Genomic DNA, 26,310 nt, shown 5'->3' with positions numbered 1-26,310 from the left:
CCTTCCCAATGTACAAAGATTTATGGATCATGAACATGATTTACAGATCATACATGTGGTCACCGTTTGTGGAAGGACAGTGACAGGAGTTAATTTTGAGGAGAACAACTGTATTTTATGATCTGACGCCTGCTTACCCTGCACTGAAATATCTTGAAGACTGCATGCAGGAGTGATTACAAAGGTGTATCCCTTGCTGAGACAATACTACATCCTGTTTCTGTGCATACAGTAGGTAAATGAAACCCATCAGGCACGGTTTTCTGAAACCGGGGTTTCACATTCCTGAAGAAAACACAAACCTGATTTCAGCTGTCCTTCTGTATAGCCTAACAACAAAATTGCAAGCCAGTAGGTTGGCAAACCAGGCCTATCAAATCCTGACTATGGGATGACTTGACCAAGTAACTCCAGGTTTGCCATGGAATGGACAACCACAGGAGATTGTCATGGTGGTTTGACTTTCATCAGCCTCGTTGATGAAAGACCTGATTTACTGTAAGCATTTGGATAATGAATACACTGAGTGCCCCATGGGGGAAGAGGGCAGGTTGAAGCAGTGCATTGCTACAGTGTATGCTTGGCAATGACGGCCCTGCTAGAAGAGAACAGCAATAGTTTGGTGTTTTTTTTTTTTAATTTGTGCAGCTTATGGAAGCATTTTTTCAAGTCTAAATTGAGGTTAAAGTCTTAGATGTGAATTGCATTGAGGCAACTGTCTTTTCTCCCCCTGCTTCTCTGACACGAACACAAAAGTGAATTCTGATATGCCTCCTTCTCTTTGTACTGGCACTGTAGGTAAGCTCTAAAACACATAATGGCATAATTAAACCTCACTGTCTGTTTGGGAGCGAACCTGTTCTTTTTATTGCTGGTTTCTGCTCTGTTCCTCTGCTAAGCTGCCAATTCAGGCCTTAAAATATTGCTTAAATCTCTGAAAAGCGGTGTTTATTCTTAAGAAATCAGAACAGCAGGAGTATTGGTGTGATGGCATATCTGTGAGCAGCAGACTTAATAGCTCTTTGATTATCTATAATCTTTTATTTTACAGATGTTTGACATCATACATAGTTTTCCATTTGAAATAAAATCTTTGCTGTGAAAACAATTTGTTCAACATAGATCTTTGGAGACTCCCTGAGAAAGAGTATCAAAGAAAACAGCTGTCTGATATGAAAAATAACATTGTCCTGAATCTCCTTCAGATGCTTCTAACTTTGCTTTTTGTAGAAATGCACCCAAAAATTAAGAGGCTGGATCAGTATCACTGCTTTTTTTAATATTATTTCAGATGGCTAAACAGAATTAACATGCTCGCTGCTGGCTATGCAGAAAGAGAGAGGATCAAACAAGAGCAAGGTAATGTGTTGTTATTTTGGTTTCTTCTGTCAGCTCTTATCACAAGTTCATCTGTTCTTTTTCCCCTGCTGTGTATCAGGCCTCGTTCTCGTCATCTGAAAGCAATTCACATACGGGTATCACTGTTGTTGCTTTAGAGAATTCCTTCTCTCTCAGGGGTTTTGATTAGCTCCTTCAGATTCTGGTCCACAGGCACTGGATTATTTCTGAGAAGGCCGCACAAGGTAGCTGAAAGCAGCAAATGTACTGCCAGTAAGCTGCGGTATGTGGTACCAAGGAGTCTGTGTCCCCTATCAGAAGAAACTTAAGAATCTGCAAACAAAAAAAAAAATTTTTAAACATTGCATTTGGTGTTTGAATTCACAGGGGGCAGGAGTGCATGAAATTGGTCTCAGGAACAAAACCGTTCTTCTAAAGCCTGTTGACATAATTGGATTTCCCCTAAAGACTTTAATTTTAAGGCCATTTAATTTTTTGTGATTTCTATTGTTTTTGCTATATTAAGGTGTGTGCTAAAGCCCTGTTGGCATTTCATTTGGAGTTGCAGGTTCACAGCATTTTACATCTGTTTATTTTTAATGTCTAATATTTCATGGGTTTAAAAAAGTGCCATATATAAAATAATGAGTCGCTTTGCTGTAGTTTGCTGCAGTAGAAATCCTTCTTGCAGATAGGAAAAGGAAAGGGTCAGTCCTCAATTGTGTTGGGGAGGTTGTTTCCTAGAATTGCGAGTGATATGGATCCACAGAAGTGTTCCTTTCCAACTAGCTGTTTTGGCAAGCAGCTGGCTTTTGAATCCATGCTCTTTTTTACAGATGTACCTGGCAGCAGGCACCAGAAAATTGCAGTGGTCGTGATGATCTCCAGAGCTTATCCAGATGCCTGTCTGCCTGCTGCCCACTGAGTCAAAACCTCACTTTTTAATTCTGTGGCTCTGCAGCCTTCATCAGTAAGGTTCTGTCTTTTGGCCCAAAAAGCTTATAGCTCGAAGCTTATAGCAGCAGCAATGTATTTAATCTAGTCTTTTCTTTACAAAGACTATATTTCTAACCATTTTTTAGAGAGAGTTGTGTTCAAAAGGCTATCATTGGCTTCAAAATTTGCCACATGCTGTGCATGCCTCCCTCCCAAAGTCATGGTTCTGTACCAACCTATGTGACAGCATTCTTAGCCCTGACCTGGTCTGATACCGTGAGGAGGGAGATGCATATGGTCTGTCTCTCTGCAATGTGTTGCTGTGGTGCCGTTTTCCTGGGAGACACTGTGCAAAAAACTCTTTTCCCCGATGAGAAGCAAGAGTGACTTCAGCAGATAGGTAGAAACATCAAGAGCGTCGGATATTCTGTAGTGATAGAAGATTAAAAGATAACATCAGAAAATTATGTCTGCCTTGATTCATACCCTGATTGCTTCACCACAGAGCATCCTAGAGGGATCAGCCTGGGTTTGAAGAGCAGTGGCTTACAGCACACTGCCATAATTCGGTGGTCCCAGCGTGCGTGGGAAGGTTTTTGGACTTTCTATTGTTCTCGCACATAACTAGGTTGTACCTGCAGTTGCCTCATTTCTAATCATGTCTTCCAGTAAGTGCAGCTGCTTATCCTGGGAGTGTTGCCCACACCCTGTTTTATTCTGATATGGTCCTTGGCACATCATGTCATTCATAACACCAAGCCCTCCGCATTCACACAACCCAGGATAGCAGCACCGTGCTCGCTGTTCCTCCAGTCGTGTTCTCAGTGCCTCACCAGACTTCAAAATCAGTTTGGGAATCTGTACTCCCCAGGCAGCACTACAATAACGAGTTTGGAAGGACCCGTATACCATCTGTCACTGCTTGAAGAGGCTGTGAACAAACTCTGAATCTTGGAGTCTTCTAGGAAATCCTCTGTGTTAGCATTCAAAGCCAAATTCAAACTTTTATTGACAGCGGGTTGGCGCTAGAATTATAGTAACATGTGGGACAGTAAGGGGAAAGGTGTATGAACAGTTATGCTAACACTGTCCGAGTGCACGATTGCAGACACAATACACCTTTCAAAATCCAGAGGGATGTAGAGAAATATTTTTGCTACCAAGCAATCACTGAGTAATAAAATAGCAGATGATCCAGCTCCTAGACATGAGATCATGCACATTCAGGCCTCATGTTACCTATTATTAAAATGTCTCCCTATTGAAGATAATCAGTGAGACTCCACTTACTATGGAAATTATATCCCAGGCACTGACAGAGCTCTTTATTACTGCTCTAACGCCATTCACTCAAATTGATTTATCATATACAGGCAGGTAAAACTATATCCTCTTTGTGTTGCTAAGTTGTGTTTAGTGTGGGAATCGCTATCACATTCCCGCCTCGCTGCCATACGGTGTTTTTATGCCTCTGGTGATTGTCCTTGGCTCCCAGCACAAGGGCTATTAAACAGCTCAGTAGTGTCCCTAATTAGCAGAGGCATCAAGTTAGCAAAGTAAAACCTCTCTATCACTTCAAGAATTTTTGCAATTATAAAAACTGTGAAGCTGGAATTTTCTATATTCATGACTGTACCAATTGTCATCTACATATTTAATTTTACAAAAGGTCTTTTATTTCTGTTCAGTGCAGCCCTTTGCAGCAAAGCTTTATCATACCTCTGAAACAATTCAACAGTAGTTGTCAAACCTGTTTCAATTAAGAGTTGAATGGTTCTGAATCTAAAGTGCATAAATATATTTCAAGTGCTTCAGAAATGCACGAATCACTGAATTGTGGGTGTACTGCTGAATAAAATTTCACATTCTGTACAGAACAGTTTTATAAAAATACCATCAACTTTCCAACTTTTTAGCAATACTGCAAGGGACTTCCTTGGATGGAGAAGTTACATACTTTCCAGTCATATAAAATCAGAGAAAAAAAATACTTGCTTATATAAATAGAAAATATTTAATCAACAAATGGCAGGTCAGTTTTAGTTTATATATAATATATGCAGTCTATTGCTCATTCAGAAAGCTTTCAAGATATGTCCGATGCATTGAGCTTGTCTGTCACTGAATTGGACAAAATCTGCAGAGAGAAATGTTCGATAGCATTATACACATTTGAGATAAACTCTAATAAGTCAGCTGCCAAAAGCAGAACATTTTTAAAAATTGTTGGGAAGCTATTTTCATACATTTCATCTGGAAATTGACCCCTGTGACTGCAGAATTTTTCTAGACAAGCTGTAGGTTGCCAACAGAGTTCCCTGTCTGAGGTAAGGTGTGCAAAAAGCTGATGATAGAGTGTTTTATTGTATGTGGATTTGACAGCAAGAACGTCTTTGTGTTTTTAGCCAAAATTGGAACCTGCACTGAGGCTGCTAAATTTTACTGTCAGAATAAACAGTTGAATTCCAAGTCTGCAGAAATCTCACTGAGTGATGCAATTCTGACAGGCCTCTCCCCACACATCGCGCCATTAGGCTTTGCTGTAATAGGAACAAACATGCTTATATGCCAATATTTTCAGGTGTTTTGAGTTGCTGGAAACAAGTTTTCTTAAAACTAGGAGTGACTTAAAAAAGAGTTTTCTCTGATTTAGTCTTTTGTTCACCAAAAATTCATTATTTGCAGATTTTTGGAGACAAATTTTTTTAAATTTTTTATTTCATAGTCATGAAAACTTTATTTATGCTATTTATTATACCATTTGAAGAGAATCTTTCATCTATAAGGTTGCAGGAAGCAAATCAAGAGACCCAGAGTTAAAACAGAGTTATTACTGCTTGGAAAAAATAAATAGATAAATAAGGCTGTGTGTGTGTGTGTGTGTGTGTCCCCATTAATACAATCTAAAAATATACAGCATTTGAGGGACAGCTGTTTCAAGATGGTGTCATTTTAAGGTAAGTTTTTGTTTTAAATCTTGAATAAGATTAGGTATGGTAGATCATTAATCACGCAATACAAAAAATCATTAAAGCCAAAATTACATGTGCCAACTTGGATTTTTGGTTTAGATCATTTATGAAGCAACAATCAATTTTTTTCTCCTCATCTATTAAAGAGAAAGTAGTAAGTCATGCAGTTCATTGAACACTTACTAGGAGAAGTGAAAATTGCCTGTGATTAGTCTGTGAATAGTCTGAGCTAAAGTGTCCTGTTGTACAGTGATTTACCCAAATACTAGAAGGTAATACAGTCAGAAACAAAGTGACAACAGAAATGTTTGCGTAAGTCTTACAATGTGTATAAATGTTAAAGTTATCCATCTTGAGTTAAGGCGGCAGTTAAGTAGTTTTCTTTTGTAAGCAATATTAAGGTCCAGTGTCCATTTAGTTAGATGCTGTTTTGCTTCAAAAATATTTGCAACAGAATAAATATAAATTCCCATGTGGTACATTCTTCCGTGCGTTTTCCCCTTTGACCAACCTACCAAACATATGAAATGTACTTGGCCAAGACTGGATTTCCTGACAAAATGAAACCTCATATCCCATTAAATTTAGCCCACAAGCTCTGTGTCCTTTTTATTTTCTCATCCATCTTTTGGAACTCTGTGCTTAAATATCATTGTCATATTTTTCCTTACCATATCACCTTTATGTTCTTGCATGGATAACAGGGCAGCAGCTGTTTTGTGAAGCAGATACATGATATAAAGTTCTTCTGTTTTATTTAAATGCAGCTGTTTGTTATTAGAAATTGAATTGAAAAGCTTGGGTAACTAGTAGTATACAACAGAGAAAATGGGTAGAGAAATAACATTGATTAGTCATGTTTGCAATAACCACTACTTGTTTGATTTGCCAGTTGGTGTTAATTATATTTGTTAATGTTATTTGTGGTCAACAAGACTTTTGCAAGTTACATTTTTCATCTTTTCTATTCAAAAAATACTTTCAGTATTTTCCAGTCAATATATGTCCAATCATAATTATTTTGATGGCTGTATAAATATTTGAAAATCTGAAACTTGTATTAGGAGTATTCTGTATGCATGTTGTATTTATAAGGTGTGTACGAGAGTTAAATTTGTGGCTGTTTTGCAGGTTGTCTAATATCTCTGCAGTGGGGCATTAGACTTAGCATACCCCGTAATGTTTTGAATGTTCCCTCTTTATATTAAAGCAATTCCAAATTACAGCAGCCAACATTTACAGAGTCAGCATTGACTGGTGTTTAACTCTCAGTAATGCTAAGGATGGAGTTTCCAGTTGCTTTTCTGAAAATGAGTCTCTGAGTATCAAAATATGTTGGTAGTTTTTCATATGATCTATATGTAACTTGTAGATTACTGGAGTGAGAGTGATAAGGAGGAAGCCGACACTCCATCGACACCCAAACAAGACAGCCCACCACCCCCGTACGACACGTACCCACGGCCTCCTTCGGTAAGTCACCTGCAACTGTCTACAGGAATGACTACATAAAGTGTCACTTTTACCTACTCTTCTGCTTAAAAGCATGTGCGTGCGCACATTAGGGCAGTCTCCAGTATATTTTTTGAGTCAGTACTTGACTTAAGGCCTTTGTTAAGTAACACGCATCGCTGACTTCCAACAGCCATCATTGCTATTTCCGCTGGTGCATAGAGAACACAGATTTATAATCCCAATTGCTGTACAAAATGGATTAAGTTACAGAATTCTGTCTTCCTGTTCTTCATTCATGATGGACCCCTACTCATCCATGCAATCCCTCACCGCCCCCTTATCATCTTCTCTGACAAAATGTTGTTACCCCAGTAACAACACAGACTCTTCTCTAAGGCACAACAGTTGTGCTGTGAAGCTTTACAGTAACAAATTACACTTGAATTTCCACAGAAATGCCAACATAAAAGCATTCTCTCTGATATCGCAAACAGTGATATCAGTTGTTCTGTTGTTGTGAAAAAGTATGTTTCTCTCTGAATTACAACAAAAGGGGATTTGTTTTTTATTTTCTTTCTTGAAGCAGCTGTCGGTATAAAACCAAAGTATAGACTTCTAACTTATTCTGCACTGGAAATTTTAATTTTCATGTCTGTGTACTCAGGCAATGTTAACTAATATATCTTACTTGAATATAGTTTTTAAAATGCAAAAATTTGGATTGAAAAATTGGGAAAGTCTGGGGAAAGAGAGTGTTCACGATGTTTAATTTGAATGCAGTACTTTATCTTCCAAAATCATAGATCTTTGAACTGCACTGAAGCACTGCAAAGACGATGCCAAAGAAATTTTTAGCAAGATAGGATGACAACAGGCATTTGGATGGCATTTTTAAGATTTTTAATGGACCAAGCACATCTCTTCTATGTCTTCCATAGTGCCATCCTCTGCAAAGTTTTCTGCAAATAATTGTGTTGGCTTATTTTATAAACTAAGGGACATAATAAGGATACTTATTATGACTAAGTATCAGTATTTGGCCCACAAGTGTGACGTGTGTAGATAGATGTGTGCATGCCTTAAAGTTAGGATCAGGGCAGGTTAATCAGGTAAGTTTGTGCCTCCGTTACTAAACTGGGTGCCATCAGTGACAATGAAAAGTACGTAATTATTACTAGCCGTAGGTCTCGGTCTACATTGATCTGAAGATTGCTCCATTGCTGACGTTGTAGATGAGCTGCACAAGCCCTTACGTGGAGCCAAAACACAGCCGACTCTCGTCCACGGAGACCTCCCAGTCACAGTCGTCACACGAGGAGTTTCGCCCGGAGGCGGCAGGGAGCGCCACCGACTCGCCAGTGCGCAAGACGGCGAGCCAGCGGCGCTCCTGGCAGGACCTCATAGAGACGCCACTGACAAGTTCAGGACTCCACTACCTGCAGACACTGCCGCTGGAGGACTCTGTGTTCTCCGAGGCGGCCGTGGTCTCCCCTGAGCACCGGCGGCAGTCGACCTTGCCCACCCAGAAGTGCCACCTGCAAGACCACTACGGCCCCTTCCCCCTCGTGGAGGGTGAGCGGATGCAAGTGCTGAATGGGAATGGGGGAAAGCCCCGAAGTTTCACTCTGCCTCGGGATAGCGGCTTCAACCACTGCTGCCAGAGCCTTTCAGTCGGTGCCAACGATCACCACGAAGAAGCGCAGCAGAAGGAGGTGGAGGAGGAGGAGGAAGAGGAAGGCAAAGCAGCAGAAGAAAACCAGGAAGATAAAAGTAAGTATGGGATATTTCTGTGGTTTTTCAAGAGTCCTGTTCGTGTAACATAGAGGTTGTTTTTCCTTTTTCCTACCAAAAAAACCCAAGTCTTTCAACATCCCCCATGTTTTACCAGGTTCCCCTTGTCGCACACCTCTGATCTGCTGTATGTATAAGGCTTGATAATCAGACAGTGCTGCATGACCTCTCAGGGTCACTAGACACTTCCCTGTAGGCTGGTCACCAGTCACTTCCTACTAGTAATTCTAGTATGGATTTTGCTTCCATGGTTTCTTCACACTTCCACTTGCACAGTATCCTCCCCCCCCGACACATGTATGTCTCAGGACATACTTAGTAAGATTTCCAGCCAACCCCATCTGGGTTGTGAAAAACACTTGGCAAATCCTGGAATGCAGAGTCAGGCTGTGATTGTGTAGTATCCAGGCGGGCAGGTCACAAGACAGCCCAGAAGCTGTAAGAAGTTGAAAAAGAGAGTGTAGTTTCCCCAGTTCCTCACCTTGTGATTTATAGAGAGAGAAGTTCAAAAAACATTTCAAATAAACAAATTAATAGAGAACAACTATGTGACCAGCAGGGCTTAAAAGAATTCATAATGCTGAGTAACTGTCTCTTACGTGGCACATTAACTCCATAGATATTAGTGCTACTTGTCAAAAATAATCCAAATAAACAGGGATTGGAGAAGGTCCCTGCTCCCCCTGAACATGTGAACACATTTCTGTGTCTGTTTCATGCTCTGTCCTTCACTGTCATTTTTGGAGCTTCTCAGCTTGTGTTGCTAGCAAAGTTGAGTTCGCACCCAAGTTGTAAGGTCAGTCAACAAAGCCTGCATCCATGAATTGTGGGGTTATGCTGCCATTAAGTTACCTGTAGAGGCAAGGAATGCAGGATGACCCCTGAGGCTCTCAAAGGGTCTGTGCTATCTGGTTCCTTCAAATTCAGTTTTTTCACTGCAGTTGAAGGAGTATAAAAATGGTAAAGGGATAGGAAAGGGTAATGAAAGTTTTGGATAATTAACTACCTACCTATGTTAATTCATTAAGGTTAGCACCTTTGTTGAGCATTAAAATTCATGTGGACGTTATTTAGTCTACTTGGGAGAGATCAACAGTTTTCTCTTGCCCTTATGCTTTAGTCAATAGGTCCTAAACCTCTCAAATTCTTGCCTTTGAGAAAACAGTGATTTCTTTTGCAGATATTAAATTTGATGCCATTAAAAGTTAAAAAAAGCACGATTTCAGTTGCATTCATGCATGACACTTTCCAAAAAAACTCATGCATTTATTAGGGTAATATTAGACTCTTACTGACTGTGAAATGAAGCTGTCTAATTAACAGGGTTAAATTTCATCAACGATGCAGAATGTTTTATCCTATTTTTAGCCTTCAATTTGGGTTTTCAAATGGCTTTTTACTGATAGCAATAAAAATATATTTTTAAAAAAATTCCTCACAGTCAACGAAAAAGGGTCAAGGAGACTTCCCACTGGAGTTCCTGTGCTGTTTGAGCATTACTCAGAGATACTGTTGCAGGGCATAAGTTGTTAGGTGTTTTAAATCTCAATTTTAAGGCTTTTGGGTTCCTGGTTGTAACATTTTATGGCATACAATACTAATAAAGGCTAGTGCTTGATTTAACGGCCAGAACTTGGGCTCTTCTCCACCTTTCTATGCCAATGTCCAAAAAGGGAGAAAAAAGTTTAATTTTTGAAGTGGTCTCCCTGTATACACATACTTCTATTTTAGTTTCGGTGAGGAGGTTTTCTTGGTTGAAGCTTTAACAGGAGATTGGTTTTGAGACATTAATGACCAGCTAGACAAGTAAAGTGCTTGTGGTGAATTATTGACCATGAAATTATAAAACCAGAAAGAAAATACTGTTTAGTCTGTTGAAGAGTTTAAGTGTTGAATTGCTTGTTGCTATGGCTGCAATGTTCTGTTTCAATGCTGGCTTTTTCCAGTGCCCTTACCAGTAAAAGGCAGGAGGAATTTCATGCAAGTGGTGTTCTTAAATGCAAAATCCCAGTTTCTGAGCTGAGAGATTTGCTTACAACTGCTAAGCCCGCTAACAGGACGGGTGCCCTTGTGCGTGCTACATCATTGCCCTCCCTTCCCTCCATTGTTCTGGGAAAACGAAACATTGCAACTGGCTGGAGAAAGGGAATCCTCTCTCTTTTAGAAATGTTTTAACCTCACCTTCAACCTTCCCTGACGCGGTATCAGATGAACCTTTTAAATGTATTTATTTGCCTTATACATTTGTGATCCTGACATAGTTCTGAGCTCTTGGATGATTATATGTGTTCTGTGTGTACATGTATGTGTTTTAAAGCTTAATCATTCCTATTGCTTTTTGTGCGGGACAAGGAATGCAGCTCCTTTGCAGTTGTTGCTTACAAGTCAAATGTCATTGCCAAAAGTTTGTTTTCTCAGCTTTTTGTTCTTACATTCCCACCTTTAAAACCTCCTGAGTTTAAATCAAATAGTAAAATGCAGTCCTGTTTCTTCCAACTTCTTTTGCAGAATTGTTTTCAAATAACCACAGCCCAAATTAGGAGCTCCATGCTTTTTTCAGATGCTGTCCTCAGCTGCTACAATTTAACATAGTTTTGTTGACTTTCAACTAAAGCTACACGGATTTGCAACAACTAGGAATCCGCTCTCTGTTAATCACAACTTTATGCCTTAAATAGATACTGCAAGATTTTACTGACACTGCAAATAGTTCTGTATATCAACTCTGCTGTAATGCCTAGCTATATCATGGTAAACTGAAAATATGGGTTGTCCTTTCCTATGTCTATCCATAAGGATCTAACTTTGTTGTGTGTTCAGCTGCTTCTTTTTGTCTTGTTATATCACATTAACATTGCACTGCTGATCTTTAGTGGATTGTTTTATTTCCCTAAGTAAAATGGCATTTGTGTAAATCATTTAGATGTTCCATATTGACACCATCCTGTAATGGTCTCTTGCTTTGTAATTGAAGAGGGTTCTCTTGTGGGATATTTGTGCTTGGCTGTGTGTTTGCTCCTGAGGCTGTGAAAATGGCAAGCAACATTCAGACCTGTGGCACCAAACATCCCTCTTGCTTTGCTGCGCTGTTCAGAGGCAGCCTGCACACGGAGAGCAGGTCAATGGCTATGGCATAGTGCCTTGTGTTTCTGTGAATCAGTTGTGAAGGACAAGTTGGGCCTTTTCAGGTTTGTCTTCTGCTAGTGGGAGGTAATAGAAGGGGACCGTTGTGCAGCATGGCACTGTCACCCACTTCCCCTCCGGCCCCACCGCTGTCTACGCTCTCTGTGTTTTGACAGATTTCACCACTTAATGCCAAAGAACACTTCTAAGATCTTCTTGGGAGACTATTTCCAGGTTTTGCTCCAGGAAAGCTTGCATCATTTTTTGCTTTATTTTTTGAAAGTATTTTCGATGGTGGTTCCTTCATTTTCAAAGACTTCTTTGGTTTGTTGGAAAGTAACAGGAATGACTAAGGGTTCACCATTTAAGAGAAACAGATACGAGCTCTCTACAGAGTGTAACTGGCTGTAGATCCCGCTGACTTAGCCACGGAAAAACCTGCACCTTTTTTCCGTACTCCCTGAAAAAGTCTTGGAAGAGCAATAGCATCCGTGGGAGTCTCTGGTGCTGTCACCTGCCCAGACAGCGCTGGGCAGGAGCTCTGCTGCTGGCTCCACATGCTGCGGGGTTGGCCAGAGCAGTATTGGCATACATACCTTGCAGGGAACTCACGCCTGGGACCTGCAACAGTGTGCAAGGGAGCTTTCCACTGTGCAGGCTCCGTATGATTTCTTCAGGAATATGGGTAGAAAAGCATTGACATCTATGTTTGAGTTTGAAAAGGTATTTGGAGCAGGAAGAAATCACTTAACTGTCTTCCCAGTGTTCAACCCCATTTCCTTCTGCATCGTTCCTCACCTCTTCGTTTTCTTGGTTCTGCAAGTTTTCTGTCCTTTTCCTGCACTCTAAGTACTGTAATTCCTCCTGACGTGTTTTAGAATTTTTTTGTTGCTACCCATTATCATAATTTTGGAGTATCTTCTATATAGGGCGGACAATTTTAACAAAGTCTTAAATAGATTTCAATAAATCAATGGCTGTCCTTTTGGGGCAATTGAAGAGTGGGGCCCATTTGTTTGCTGCATTGATTTCCCCCCCACTCCCGGAGTGTTTACGAGATGCAACAATCTTCCATGTGTGACTTGTATCACCTTGAAAAGATTTAGCAATGTTTCTTAAGCCTGGGCACACTCACACATATTCCCTGGCATTTTGCTCCATCACCGTAAGCCCTTTTTCAGGTTTGCAACATCTCCCAGCAGCCCATGCTTAGTGCCACACAGTCTAGCGAGCGCTGTCCCAGAGGAACACAATAGCCTCACGCTGCAGTCTCTGAAACTTGGCTTTTTACCTTAAACCACTGAAGACACTTGCCAAAGGCCAGAGCAGGAGCTGGTGCTGGCATTTTGCAGCTCAGAGAGATGTCCAGACCCTGCAAAGGATTTCAGGAAAGCTCCCCTTGATGTCAGTGAGAGCTAGTCACTGAAAAAGATGTCAAGTGTCTGCTTGTGCTGAGGTACCAAGCCTGAGACTTTTTTCTTTTTTTCCCAGTAAAAAAATTAGGAACCAGCAAGAGAATAATAAGAGAAACGGAGAGTCACAGAAATGAAGCTCAAGGTGGCAGTGCTTTTACAAAATAGGACAGATGGGTTTAAGGAGTCCCATGACTAGCAACAAGTAGAGTTTCATGCACTGTGCCCAAGAAGGTATATCCATGGGACATCCTCGGCAGCATTTGACTTCAAGAAGGAGTTTGCACTAGTAAAAAATATACTCTGAATAAGGTCAGGATTTCAAATTCTGAAATACAGGTACAGGGAGGCTTGCCTCTTTTTAATGAGGGGACTGTATTGATATCTCTCAGAAAGATCAATGTTTGCTAATTAAACACTACATTATGAATTGGTACACTGTGTACCACTTCTAGGATTTGCTTCTCTGCCTTTTGGATAGGGTGTCTTTCTACTTTGGCAGGGTTTAGGCAACAGGATGAATAATGCGTAAAGCCTGGATTGCGTGTGCCGGAGTTGATAGGGATGTATCTATTTTAGAGAGAATACCATTAGTCGTGTCCTGTCATCTGACCACCTAGTTAGTTTTACGTGCACCAAGAGGCAAGCGAGAGGCCATTAAGATACCGTATCTTCCCCTCTGGAATTATTCAGGTTAGTAAAGATATGCATGCCTGGTAGTATCTTAAATAAGCGGAGCTGTGAGAAATTACAGGTAATGTTTCACGTTAGAAATATTCCTTATGAGGCTGGCAAATAGCATGAAGTGCAGCATCCTCTGGGACACTAAGGAGGATGTTATTTTAACTTACTACATCTACTATCAGTCCTGTACAAACCAGAACATTTGCCAGGGTTGGGGTTTTTTTTGCTCGACATCATTCTGGGCAGCACAGCCCGTGCGTGCTCAAGCACTGAAGTAGACTAATGAAATGGCTCCTTTTAATGAGCTTTTGTTTTCATGATCTCATTTTTCATTTCTAATTCCCATTTGAGCCTTCCCTTGGCACCTGACTGGGCGTTTGCACTCCTGAGGGCTGAGGACCATCAGCATTTCATGCCTTGTCTGCTGGGAGGAGGCCTCCTCCCTCCCTCCCACTGCCTCTGAGGTGCTAGCTTTGCTGTTAATTCAGAATGAACTTGCCTAAAAATACTGCCTAGTTATGTTCAAAAATATAATCTTAAGCCTGCAGGTTTATCGTGTAAATGGCTAGCCCGCACTGCTTTGGTATGGATAGTTTATATATTTACGAAGAAATTTTCATCATGGCTCACAGTTTCAGGGAGGAGGGAACCGTGGAAAAGCTGGACAAGACAATGGGTGCCGTATCACCTGGTCAGCTTTTCAAAGCAAATGCTTTACATACAAAGTGTCTGGTGGAATGGCATGCCTTCACATACTCTTTTTTTTTTAACTAAACCATTTAGTGCTTCATTTGTCATAAGATCCAGTGAGATCCTATGAGAGCCGTTATACTCGAAAATGAATGGGTAGGGGGACAGCATCGTTGATAATCTAGGTTATATGTCAGGCTAAACTTTTTTATCCGTGTTAAATTTTAAGGTATATGTTTATCTGAATAGGAATTTCTATAAACTTCCAGAAGCAACTGCATATTTGGGAAAATTGTCATCCCAAATAAGAGTTGCTTAGTTATCTTCTAGCAGCCATATATGTGTGTATGTTCAGCTGTGTGTATAAAAATGTGGTTTAGACTATTATATTAAAAAAAAATTAGTATGAAGACTAACTTAGATAAACAAGTACTGGGAATAGATATCTTTCTTTCTGAGCATGTTCTTTAATTCAAAATTTAAACTTTTTAAAATAAAGCTTTTCCAATTCTCATATGCAAAAGAAGCTCCATTATAGAAGTGGGTTTGTATTCTAAATAAAAATGATGGGATACAAAACCTCTGTATTCTGATTTTAAATTTCAGTTCGAGGGGAAAAAACTGCCTGCAGTGTTTGAAAGCCAAATATTGAATCATTTTCCAAGTAGCAATTCAGAAAGCAATATGGGCTGTCAACAAAAATAAAAGTAGTTTAATTTTATGCCTGTTAGTGTTTTTACATATGAATGCATTTTACCCACAAATATGCTGTTGCCACATTTTAAATTTTAATTGATTGCCATTGCCCATGCTGCTAAAAATGCAAAGGAGAGGTGAATTCCTACTCTTATTTTGGTTTTAATAGCTTTGGGTGTCATTGCCAACAAAGGTCACCTGCTTTTGCCTTGGATTAAATGGTCTTTTTACAAGCAAAAGAAATGCACAGGAGAATTTCTTACATGGTCATTCTTATAAATTACTTTTCTTGCAAAGTATCCTCAATTCTATTACTAAGTTGGTGGCTGTCACGGTAGTTGTGCTACCAGAGACAGCTTTGGATTAGTGGTGGAGCAAGGAATCTATGGATGTGAGAATATATTTCTGTTTTTTTCTATGTTCTGCATTAATTCTCTTGCTAAGTGTTATGTAACTGATCTGGTTTGCCTTTAATTTTTCCATTTCTTCTTGTAAGCAAGCTCTGTCCCTGCCACTGCCCTGCCTGAGTCTGCCTGCAGAGATGCTGTCCTTGGGAAAAGACAACTCATAAGTGGCAGCCCACTTCACAAGCCATACAGGGAAGACAGTCCAAGCCCTCTAGGGCTGTCTGTTTACCATACTGAAGGAAATGCAATTGTTTCCCAGATTGTTGGCCTGATATGTCTCAATAGCAGTATAAAAAAGCCTTTTTTGTGCTTGCAGATTCCACCCCCTCAGCTCCAAATGTGCTTGCATTCTGAAGCGTAACGTAGTCACATTTCTTAAACAAGGATATGTAGCTTTTTTGAAATTATTTTGTGTACAAAAAGGAAAATCAGACTGTTTTTTTTTAAATCAACATATAGTTTCGCATTTAAAAGAGAGGTTTCCAGTTCCAAAATTTATACTCACGTTCATTTTGATTTCAAACATGAAAAACATACATTGTTTTTAATCGTTTACATAAATCTTCTCACTGAAACTCACTGAAAATTGTTTTAAAGACACTCTCAGATTTGACCACTGCACAATACATGAGGAAGCCATTTTTCACTGGGATGTTTGCAGAACTGGGATAATTCCTCTTTCAGATGCAGCAGGGATTTAGCCTAATCTGAAATTTTCTAAATGGAAGGAGAACAGACACCTACAATGAAAAAAGTTAACCAGCTGTTGTGTGCATGAGAATGTTCTTTTGAAATGTATAATGTTAACATTTTTACCTTTTTTTCAAAGCTTAAAAAAAACACAAAAACCCTTTCTATAATCGTTTATAATTAAATCAGAAGAATATGACACAGTACCAGTAGGACTGGGAGAATAGAGGAGGACTAAAATCTTTTCAGATTTTATTTATTACATCTCCAGGTGGTACCATCTGCTGTCTGTGGCTCTCAGGTTCTTTCAAGGCAACTGTTAAAACATATGCAGGGATGAACTTGAGTCAGTAGGGCTTGGAAGGAGGCACTTGGAAGGAGGGATGTAGTTTTATTAAACTACTGCCATGCTGAACTTCTGTAGCGTCACCATGTAAACATGCGTTCTTGTTTAATTACTATTCATCGTGGGAAGCAGGATGAGATATTAAAGCCCTCAGTGCAAACAGTCAGCATCCTGCTAGAATTTTTTTTGTTGGACAGGAGACTCTGGAAAAGCCAAATTTGTTACAAAGCAGTTTTGTTTGGTTTAATCTATTTTTTAAAAAGAAATCCTTGGAGTTCTTGGATTTAAGATGAAGATTGTCGTGGAAGCCTATGAAATAAATGTTGCAGGGCAATTTTTTGTGAATTTTCCTAGCGCCCCAGCCTGGTCTTTGGCTGACTTTCCTTTCCTTTTAGCCACTAGCTGCTGCTCCAGAGGGTCACAGATCTCATGTTGGTCATGGTTCAACCTGCCAGCCCTATGCAACTTCCTTGGATACTTGTTGACAGCTAAAATGGCACTAGATGCTTATGTTTTGGCATCTTAATCTCCTTACTTGTTTCCTAAATCTTTCCACTGCAGGAAGGCAGCATATGTAGGCTAAAATCTTGGCCGCTTCGAAGGCTCTGGTGAAGCTGTAAGTGTGTTGCGCGTGTCTCGGAGCCACTGAGCTGGAAGTGAATTCGAAGGTTATGCAGTATAGCTCTGCCCTCTAAATCTGGAGCTGCTATACCTACCGAATCTGTTCTTAAACATCCCCAGCAGTGGGCATTCCTCGTTCCGTCCAGACAGTGCTTTTCCTCTTTGCTGTATTGGAAAGGAATTTTTTTTTTTTCCTCCTAATGGATATTGAATCGTTCCCTCTGCAATTTAAGCCTAGCAATTCCTTTCCATTATGACATAGAAAACAAAACTGCCCCATTACAGCAGCTCTTTTATGAAGCTGAAAGGTTGTTGTGAAGGTTGATTTAGTTTTTCTCACAGATAGTTTTTTCTAGGCTTCTGAGCTCTTTTGCTGAGTTTCCCTGGGTTTTCCAGCTGCCTCCCACCTCTTCTGGCATGGCAGTGTCCAAGCTGGGTGCAGCGCACCTAGCTGAGACCAGGAAGATGGCTTCGCCCTGGGCGTTTTATGCACTGTACTGCAATAGGTATCTGTTTTGCAACCATACTGTACTTCACATTTCAGTTTGTGCTGTACACTATCCCAGATGCTTTTCTGCTTAATGGTTATTTTTCTAATCATAGTTGAGCTGATTATTCCTGTGCCTCTAACATATCCACGTTAAGTAGCTCATGTTAATAAAAACCTCAGGTGATTTAAAATGTCTAACTAATTGGGCTAAAACCAACCAAACAACAAACAAATATGAAATTTTGTAAAACTAACAGCCTGACTAGACCAAAAAAAAAAAAAAATCCTTACAAACTAACCTGGTGTTTGCCAAGCTCTGTGTCTGTGTCTGTTAGCATAGCATCTACCATAATGTTATATGAACTGTGGCAAGGGGTTTCATCCCTCCAAATCATTCCAACTGCTGAAACTGTCCTCCAGCAGTCTAGGAGACGTTTCCTCCCACTTTCGTGCTTGTGTATTTTAGTAGGTTTATTCTCTTCCACAGTGCAGGTCATTAGCGCAGGCTGGGACTGTTTCTGGACTCAGGACAGCCTCAGGAGAACCCCACAAAGTGCAGCCTTCCCTGTTAACAGCGAGCCTCTGGTGTCTCCTCTGTCTGGGCTGGGCTTTTGCTGTCAGAAGACACCTTGGATATCAGAGGTGGCTCATGTCACTCACTTCTGCGAGCTAAACTTCTAGGAGGAAAAGATTGTGCCGTGTCTTGCATCCGTTCTGCATCTAAATAGCCAGGGAAGATGTTACCTGGAGATAGGTGGGGAACTGAAAGCTCACCCTTTTGTCACTTGGGATTTCGTCAGTCCCTCAAAAGAGCTTAATGTTCAGAGTTTATACTAACTATGTGGGTTTTATTTGCAAGCTCTTCTGTTGTTTTTCAATATCAAGCATCGCCAGTTGTTATGACACAAATGTGATAATATGGCATTTTATTTAAAAAAAAAAAAAGAAAAAGCCCTGTAATCAGGCAATTTTGCAAGGATCTCAGTTCTCATTAATAATAATAACTGGGTTTCTAGCTTTGTTTTTAAAAATTGTGGTTCAAAAGCTAGAAGATAAATACTGTTTGTCTCTTTTTGTGGCCCCAATTTGTGAGTTTTGGATCTTGTCCATGATAGTTAACACTCCCACATTGTTGTATCTAGTGTGGTGCTATTAAATAGTATGATTTCATGGACAAAGCATGAAACAAGTTCTCTGTGGGATCTTATTGTATTTACATGAAGAAAATGGCTGCATTTTAAGTAGGATGGTCACTTTCTGGCTCCACATTTTGAGTACTGCTGGCACAAAATAATAGCAGCTAATTCCTTCCTCTCTTCTGGATTCCAGACGGATGAACTTCGGACTTCGGGCTTTTGGAGTACAGAATATCACCACTGATCTATTTAAAAGCATTTGAGTTGTTACCACCGTTAGAGAGTAAGGCGAGAGGCTGCCAAAAAACTTCTATTTAAAACTACTTTTCAGCCCGTTTTTGAAATGTTGATTTAATCATGTGAAGATTTAGAGGCATCAGGGAGGAGGTGAAATTAAGGGAATCTCACTTGGGAGATTTCTCCTGGTTGTAAATTCAGGATTGGACAGAGATCCGGCAGCGCCACTGCAAGGCCTAGCCACAGGGTACGAACGAGGAGGAAGTTTACCCTGATCGCTTTACCCAGCAAGACTCATGAGAATAAGTAACAAAACTCAGCTGGGGATCATTCGGCATTTAGTTCCGGGTTAAATGAAACTCAGATTTCGAGTGAGGTGGGATGGCTTGGGGGAGGCTCCTGGTACAGCTCCCGGTGGTACAGCACCCGGCTGGGCTTGGCGATGCCAGAGGCCCCTGTCAGTGGGCTCCTTGCAGCTAATACGGCGTTTCCTATACATGCAAAGTGGTCATTATAGAATACTTGAGAACTGGTGAATATGACAGCTAGAGAATTAGAGAGTATCTTCCTGTAATAAAAATAGCAAAATCTGTTTTAGAATTCACATAACAGTATTTTAATAGCCTCTACATTTGGCATTAAAGTGATATTTTTACTGTACTAATGTGAACACTTGAAATCCAATATGAAAATCATACTTAATCTATAAAAAGCTTGAAGCTGATTACTCTGAGAATTCTTCTGTTTCTTTCCTCCCTGTTAGAATATACCCTGCCATTTGTTTTCAACTTTCAATTAAGAAAATAAATTTTATTTTTAAGACATTTTCTGTTTTTTTTAATCAAGCTAAGTACATGCACATACTTTTACAGTACAACATTTATATTTTTAACTTTAATGTAATGACTTCAGGGACAACTAGACTAGCTGGTTTCTGTCTTTTCAGAAGATGGAAGAGAGTATTTTTATTTATTTATTTCTGGCTGTGTAAAAAGCCTAGCAAAAATCCCATTTAAATTTTACATTCCCACTAAAGCTCTCCAAGACTGATTTTTTTTTTTTTTTTTTACATTTTTTTGCCACTGAGGATTAGGCTTCTCCAGTGTTACTGTATGATCTTGGTATTTAATGTCATATTTCCTAAGGTAGCCTCAAAAGTTTCATGTGATTCTTACAGGAGCTAGGAATACTTATTAATGAATTGGGATAATTTAACCATACCATAATTTTTTTATACCAACACACTGAAAATTTAAATCTCAGAATTTTGACAATGGTTTATGAAATGGTGAGACTGGGGAATAAAAATAAAATAAAAACCAGAAAACGCACTTTAGACATTAGTGCATTATGCATTAATAAATCAATAGTTTCTAAGTTCTCTGCTCACTTTGCATTTTAACCTTCTGCAGTTAAATTCACAAATTCTGCCTGCAGATATGGCCACCTTATAGTGGCCATCATGAATCTTATAGAATAAACAGGCTATCCTTGCATCTGTGCAAACTATAAGAAGTTGAGAAATTTGATTCAATGAACGTCTTGGACAGTCTACAAAATATGTGTAAAATGTCTCCATAGTGAAAGAAGAGGAAAAGAGGATATGTGTTAGTTTTGCTGGGAATACTTCTTTAAAGGATGGCTGAAATTCTTGGTTCAATTAATTTTGAACTATTGATAGAAGGTGGAAGGAAGTTTTAGGGTTTTCATAAAGTGAAAAAATGATTGCCTTGGAGACTTACAATTTGGAAATGGCTTTTACAGTTAATGAAACTCAAAAACGTCAGCCACCTTCTTCTTGCTCTTCTCCATCCCAAAAGGCCGATTTCCTAGGCTTGTACACATTGTGGATAAACAAGATTATGGGATTTATAGCAAGACTACAAAAGTCACGTGAAGTAAAAATTAGGCTTTTCAGTCAGTTTTGAAAATAGCACTTGGGTCCTTGATAGATTTCATTATTCCTGAACTGTAAGGGAGGTTGAACGTGGGAGGACGAGGGCATGGTCAGGTGAGCCCGAGCAGCCAGCACTGTCCCTGTGACACCTGTAGCCTTTGGTTTTCTACTCAGAGGAAAACAGGAGTGAAGGGCTGAGATTTTATATTCCGCCTAGATTTGGCTCTTCCGCCACCGCTGCCAGAAGACTGTGTGCGTTTCTGAGCATCACTGCTCCCCAGGATGATGGGGAGTAGAAGGTTGCTGAGAGTAACCCAATGAACAAAGAAAGGAAAGCAGACCCCACCAAGGTGCTGGAGGCTTACTTTACCTGCATAAAAAGAAAAGAAACACTTTCTACAGGCCATGATCGGTAGTGCTTGTTGGGAAGTATCAGGGTAGCTGGGGAAGAGATGGCAAAATCTAATGGGGTGAGATGGAACCAAAGGCGGAAGACTAGAAATGGGACATAAATCTGTAATGGTGAGGATAAGCTACGGAACAAGTTTCCTTGAGTTGTGATTGGTTTTTCAAACAAAAATCCTATCAGCCTTAGTGCTCAGTGCCACAATTGAGGATGATGGTGTTATAAATCTTTCCCCCAGTTAGAAAAACTGTTTTAGAAGCATTTTGTTTTGATAGTGACGCATTTCTCTTACAGGATAACCTACTGTAAATGCACCCATGCTGCCTTTGCCTTTGTTTCACAGAATTATGCAATTTAGCATGCTGCGCAGGTGAGCCAAGTGGACATATTTTATGCTCGGGCCATGTTCTGGCAGACCGTGCCAGTGCACAGAAACATTTCCTCAGCCCAAGTTGTCCTCCAAGGAGGAGAATCTAGCATGATTATGTTGGAAACCCTGTAATATCTCTGTCCATTATTAGCTGAGGTGACAGTTATTTTTGACAAATAAAACCTTCTCATAGTGTCCCCTCGGCTCATGTCGTCCAAAAGTATTAGCAGAGGCCTCTGGTGAGGCTTTGTCTTCAGATGACTTACTCAGTTGTACCATATTGAAATGGAGTAGGTATTTTAAAAGACGAAGTCATGAGCCTGTTTCTTTATTTTGTGCTTGTATGTTTTGCATTTCTTCAGTCTGCTGTTGCTCATCTTTAGTGGTTGCCATAGCTAGCACTGTTATTAATGACCAAAAGTATATAGCCAGATCTTCATCCTTGTTCCTCCTGGGTTTTGTTAACGTCTGTTGACTCCTTCCAAGGCAAATATAATGGTTGTGTAGTTCCAGGCTGAGCAGGGGAGGTTGTTAACTGCGCTTAGGCGTGTAACTGTGGATTTCCAGTTCTGAAATCCCCCCAAGATTTTTGTACACACCTGCTAAGGGTTGTTTTAAAAACCTTCAGATTAAGCTGACCATGTGCTTGCTGTATTTCATAGTTCACAGAGAAGTGTGTAAATCATTGTCACCAACATTTTTTTCATCACGAGCAGTTGTGCTGAGATGGTGCCCATTGCACCGTGACATAACTAGAACATATAAATTCTTGCTCATTCCTACTTTCCATATACTTTCTCATAGAAAACTTAAATTGAGAAAGTTCTTATTTTCCACAGAGTTGTTGAATAGATGTATCATATAATACACACGGAACTTTGTGGTTACTTTGTAACCACAGTAAAATCTTTAATGTGTCAGATAAAAGCAAGGACACTATAAAAGGTAGCATGATCTCCATGTATTTTGAAATTACTTTCCTTGGGTCTCTTTTCCAGAAGCAATCTTGTTTTCTGTGCTTCTCTTACCCTAGTTATGAAAGATACGACATAAATCAAAGATAAATTTATAGCCTAATTCCATGTCGTTGCACCAGGATAATTTCTCCAGAACCTTCCCACCTATATTTCTGGAATAAAAAACATCTAGGAAGATGAACATAAATTCAAGTCACTGCAAATTACGAAAGCATCAGTGACAAGTCTAATGCTATAAAGCCTCTTTGGAATATCCGGTTGTAGGTTGTACTGGTAGCAAGTCATGATGTTATACAGGAAAATTAGTGAGCATATTGCCATCAGATACACAGCTTCTTTAAGAGGGATGTTTACTTTCTTCTGAAAAAACAAATCCTTGCAAAATTAAAAACTCACTAAGCTTGTTGTTTTTACTGTTTCGGCCCGCAGTCTAGCTTTTCCATTCTGCACAGGAGATGTGGGCTTAGTAAAAATTGCCCAAAATGTTGATTTGTGTAGGTCTATATCAGATCTCAGACTCTGAGCTATTTACATTAAAAAAAAAAAAACTGCAAACGCAAGTGCTTGCACTGAAGAGCACTGAAGAGCATTGAGCCCCATATTTCAGCTAACCCAGTTAGCTTGCCTTGAACAGTGCCTAAAAACATATTTCTAGGGAAGAGTTAAAGGTGTCGTGCTTGTAGCCCTTGATGGATCATTCTTCCACAAAAGAGTTTTATCGATTTTGAACTCAGATGTGCTTTTAGCTGTGTCATGTGGCAACAAGGAGTTGCACATTTTAACTCCAGGCTGGAGAGAAAAGCATCTCCTTTGATTAGTTTTGAACCTGCCACCCAAACTTTCAGATGTTCCTGTTTCTGGAAAAGGCAATGATCAACCTTTTCTCTCTTTACTTAGTGCATGTACGTGCTCATAATTATATAGACCTCTGTTACATCTCCCTTGTTTATAGGGGTGACCAAGTCTTGAACAGTCCTAGACCGTGCAGTCACACCTTGCAGGAAAAACCTTTCACGCCACCAATAATCCTAGCTGCCCATATCTCCACCTTTCTCAGTACTGCTTTTTGAGACGAGAAGGCCAGAGCAGTATAGAACCTTCAGTATGTGACCATTCAGGGATTTACACTATCTCATTTTATTTTTTTCTGCTTTATCTCCATTACTTTCTGTATTTATTCAGAAGTAGAAGCCAAACCTCCCAAGTTCTCTGTTTTTGTGGAAGCTGATTGGATTTTTTTAACAAATACTCTGCAATCATGGCTTTGCAATCCAAGAAGAGAACTAATGGGAACTGTTTGGTATAAGATGGTTCTGCCTTATAGGGGAAAAAAAAAAGGTATAGTTTTGATCTCGGTGATGCATGAAAAGAGTGTGTAATGCTTGTTCACATACGAGAATGCAGAGGAGAAGGATACTAAAAAAGACTATTTACCAAAAGAAATTAGCGGAGGACATAGCTAACTGAGCAGCTTGAGGAATCACTCAATGAGGAGGGAGGTTGCTATGGTGGGATAAGAACAGAGCTCAGTTGCATGATACTCAGTGTTTTTCAGGCTGTAGAGATGCTAATATTTTCTTTCGTTAGTGATGATATTTTGATGAAATGCACGTAAGCAAACCAAAGAGGGAGTGAGTAGCAAATTGCTGCGAATATTTCCACTGCAGAGCAGCTCTGGGTCATGCTAGAGCTTGCCCAGGAGAGGAGTGACCATGCACGTCAGACAGAAGACACTTGGACACCAAAAACCCCTGAGGACAAGCCTCCTTTGGCTGACCATCCTCTGAGAGGATGGCACTCTTACCTGGCAGTTTCCAAGGGCGGCTGTTTTTATAGGTAACACCCTCCCCCCCCCAGTGTCAGAGGGTGTTTTGGTCCATTCCCCCCAGCCCCTTTGCTGAGCAGGATTCCGTTGCACTCAACGGCATTGGTTGTGGTGACAGTAAGGGACATCCTTTTCGAGCCTTTCAATACCCTTTCTACGGCCCTTGGCAGGACCATGAGCCAAGCGCCTGGCAGCTCAGGGCACCGTTTGCTTGCCTGGAGGCTGCTGCAGGGGTGGCCTGAGCCCTCATACCAATACCCAGATTGAAGGGGTCTTTTAATACTAATTATGTCTGAAATGCGTCCCCCACTTCCCGGCAGATTGCTACGGCAATGCTGAGGTAAAGTGGCAGTGGTGGAGCTGCTGTGGGTGCTCTGCTCTGCCTGCTGGATTTGGCTCCCTCTCACCTGGCACCAGCCTTCCTCCCACTCCTCTTCCTCACCGAAGACATGGGCTCAGCCTGCCCAGCCGCCATCTCACGCCAGCAGTAATCCTGCTACTCGGCTGCTCCCGGAGCTGAGGTGCTCCTCTGGGGAAGGGCTCCCCTCGCTTTCATCAGTCTTCTCTTTTCCTTGATATGGTTAACTTTGAGGAAACTAAAGAGATTTTTTCCTGTTTGTGATCTAAAAGCCCAGATGGGGTAGCAAGAGCTAGCAAGTACAGTCATGCTCTCATTTCCAGCTGAAAGCCGCCGAGATCCTATTTTCATTCTCCTGAAAAAGAAGAACACTTTTGACATCTCAATAGGTTTTGAGAAGTGCCTGTCTCCAACACTGATGGTTCGTGCTGGTGGAGGAGCTTGAGCTGCTGTAGGAAAAGGGAAATTGGTACCTGGTGCCAATGTGGCCATGCTGGTGGGCCCTGCTCCATCACCCTGGGAGGACAGCGGGTCTCCACTGGGCTCAGGAGTATCACCCGCGGCCCCTCAGGAGGGGGCGTTGAGGCAGGAGCAGGGCTCTGCCCTCACACACTGGAAAGGGGTCAGACATGCAGGAGAAGAGAACCGGTGCCCAAATCAGGTATCGGTGCTGTATTCTGTTCAACACAGGATTATTTCTTCTGTGAAACAATACCGTCATACGGCAGTATGGAAGCTGCACCTCGTCAAACACAACATGTGTGACAGAAGCGTTTCTGTGTTTAGGAGATGCTTAGGGACAAATTAGGGAGGAGGAGGCTAATGAGAAGCAATGAAGTTGGAGACCGATGTCTTTGTACCTTTGTACAAAGATGATTGAGGGTAAAAACCTTGTAGGAATTGATGGAAGTGTAGGAGTAACTCCTTTCTGGTAATCCCTAGCACATCAAGAACTTGATCGGGATCTTCCCTTAAAAACCACTGAGCACACCACATCCTCTCTCGCCAAGAGGGCCTTTGATGGGTGCCTGGATTTCAGGGGAAGGCTGGGGCAGCAGGGCTAAGGGCTCCTCCATGGCTGGGCATGGCATGGCTGTGAAACCCTGGTGTGTCATCCCTAAGCTTTGTCTGGGCTTCCTGACCTGTTTGACAAATGTCTTTTACCTTCCCTTCCCACAAATGGCTGCCTTGTGGTTTTCTGAATGAGTATTTAACCAGGAGCTTGAATACATAAGGTGATATGACAAAAGACTCCTTTGATTAGTTTGCTGGGTTTTCCCCTCCTAAATTGTATATAGAAGTACTTTCTTCGCAGGCTTGAGGAAACACTATCCAGTTAAAGAGATCATATTCACTCTAGCATGTTCAGGGATTTGAAATAATTTAAAATTTGTTGTTTGTTGCTATCTTTAAAGTTGAAATACACTGGGGAACTTCTGACATTTTCAGCATT

General features: G+C 40.6%; 1 protein-coding gene across 1 annotated transcript in view; it reads left to right on the top strand.

Moving 5' to 3' along the window:
- Positions 1-26,310, top strand: part of CNKSR2 (connector enhancer of kinase suppressor of Ras 2) — a 223,333-nt gene that overhangs the window by 174,203 nt on the left and 22,820 nt on the right. The window contains exons 18-20 of the mRNA XM_075139373.1: positions 1,292-1,359; positions 6,619-6,719; positions 7,934-8,471. Of these exons, the coding sequence (XP_074995474.1) occupies positions 1,292-1,359; positions 6,619-6,719; positions 7,934-8,471 (707 nt within the window). The remainder of the gene's footprint in view (positions 1-1,291; positions 1,360-6,618; positions 6,720-7,933; positions 8,472-26,310) is intronic.

This window comes from Calonectris borealis, chromosome 1 (assembly GCF_964195595.1).
Source record: "Calonectris borealis chromosome 1, bCalBor7.hap1.2, whole genome shotgun sequence".
NCBI lineage: Eukaryota > Metazoa > Chordata > Aves > Procellariiformes > Procellariidae > Calonectris > Calonectris borealis.
Note: the sequence above shows the minus strand (reverse complement) of the source record. Positions and strands in the feature narration are given on the sequence as shown.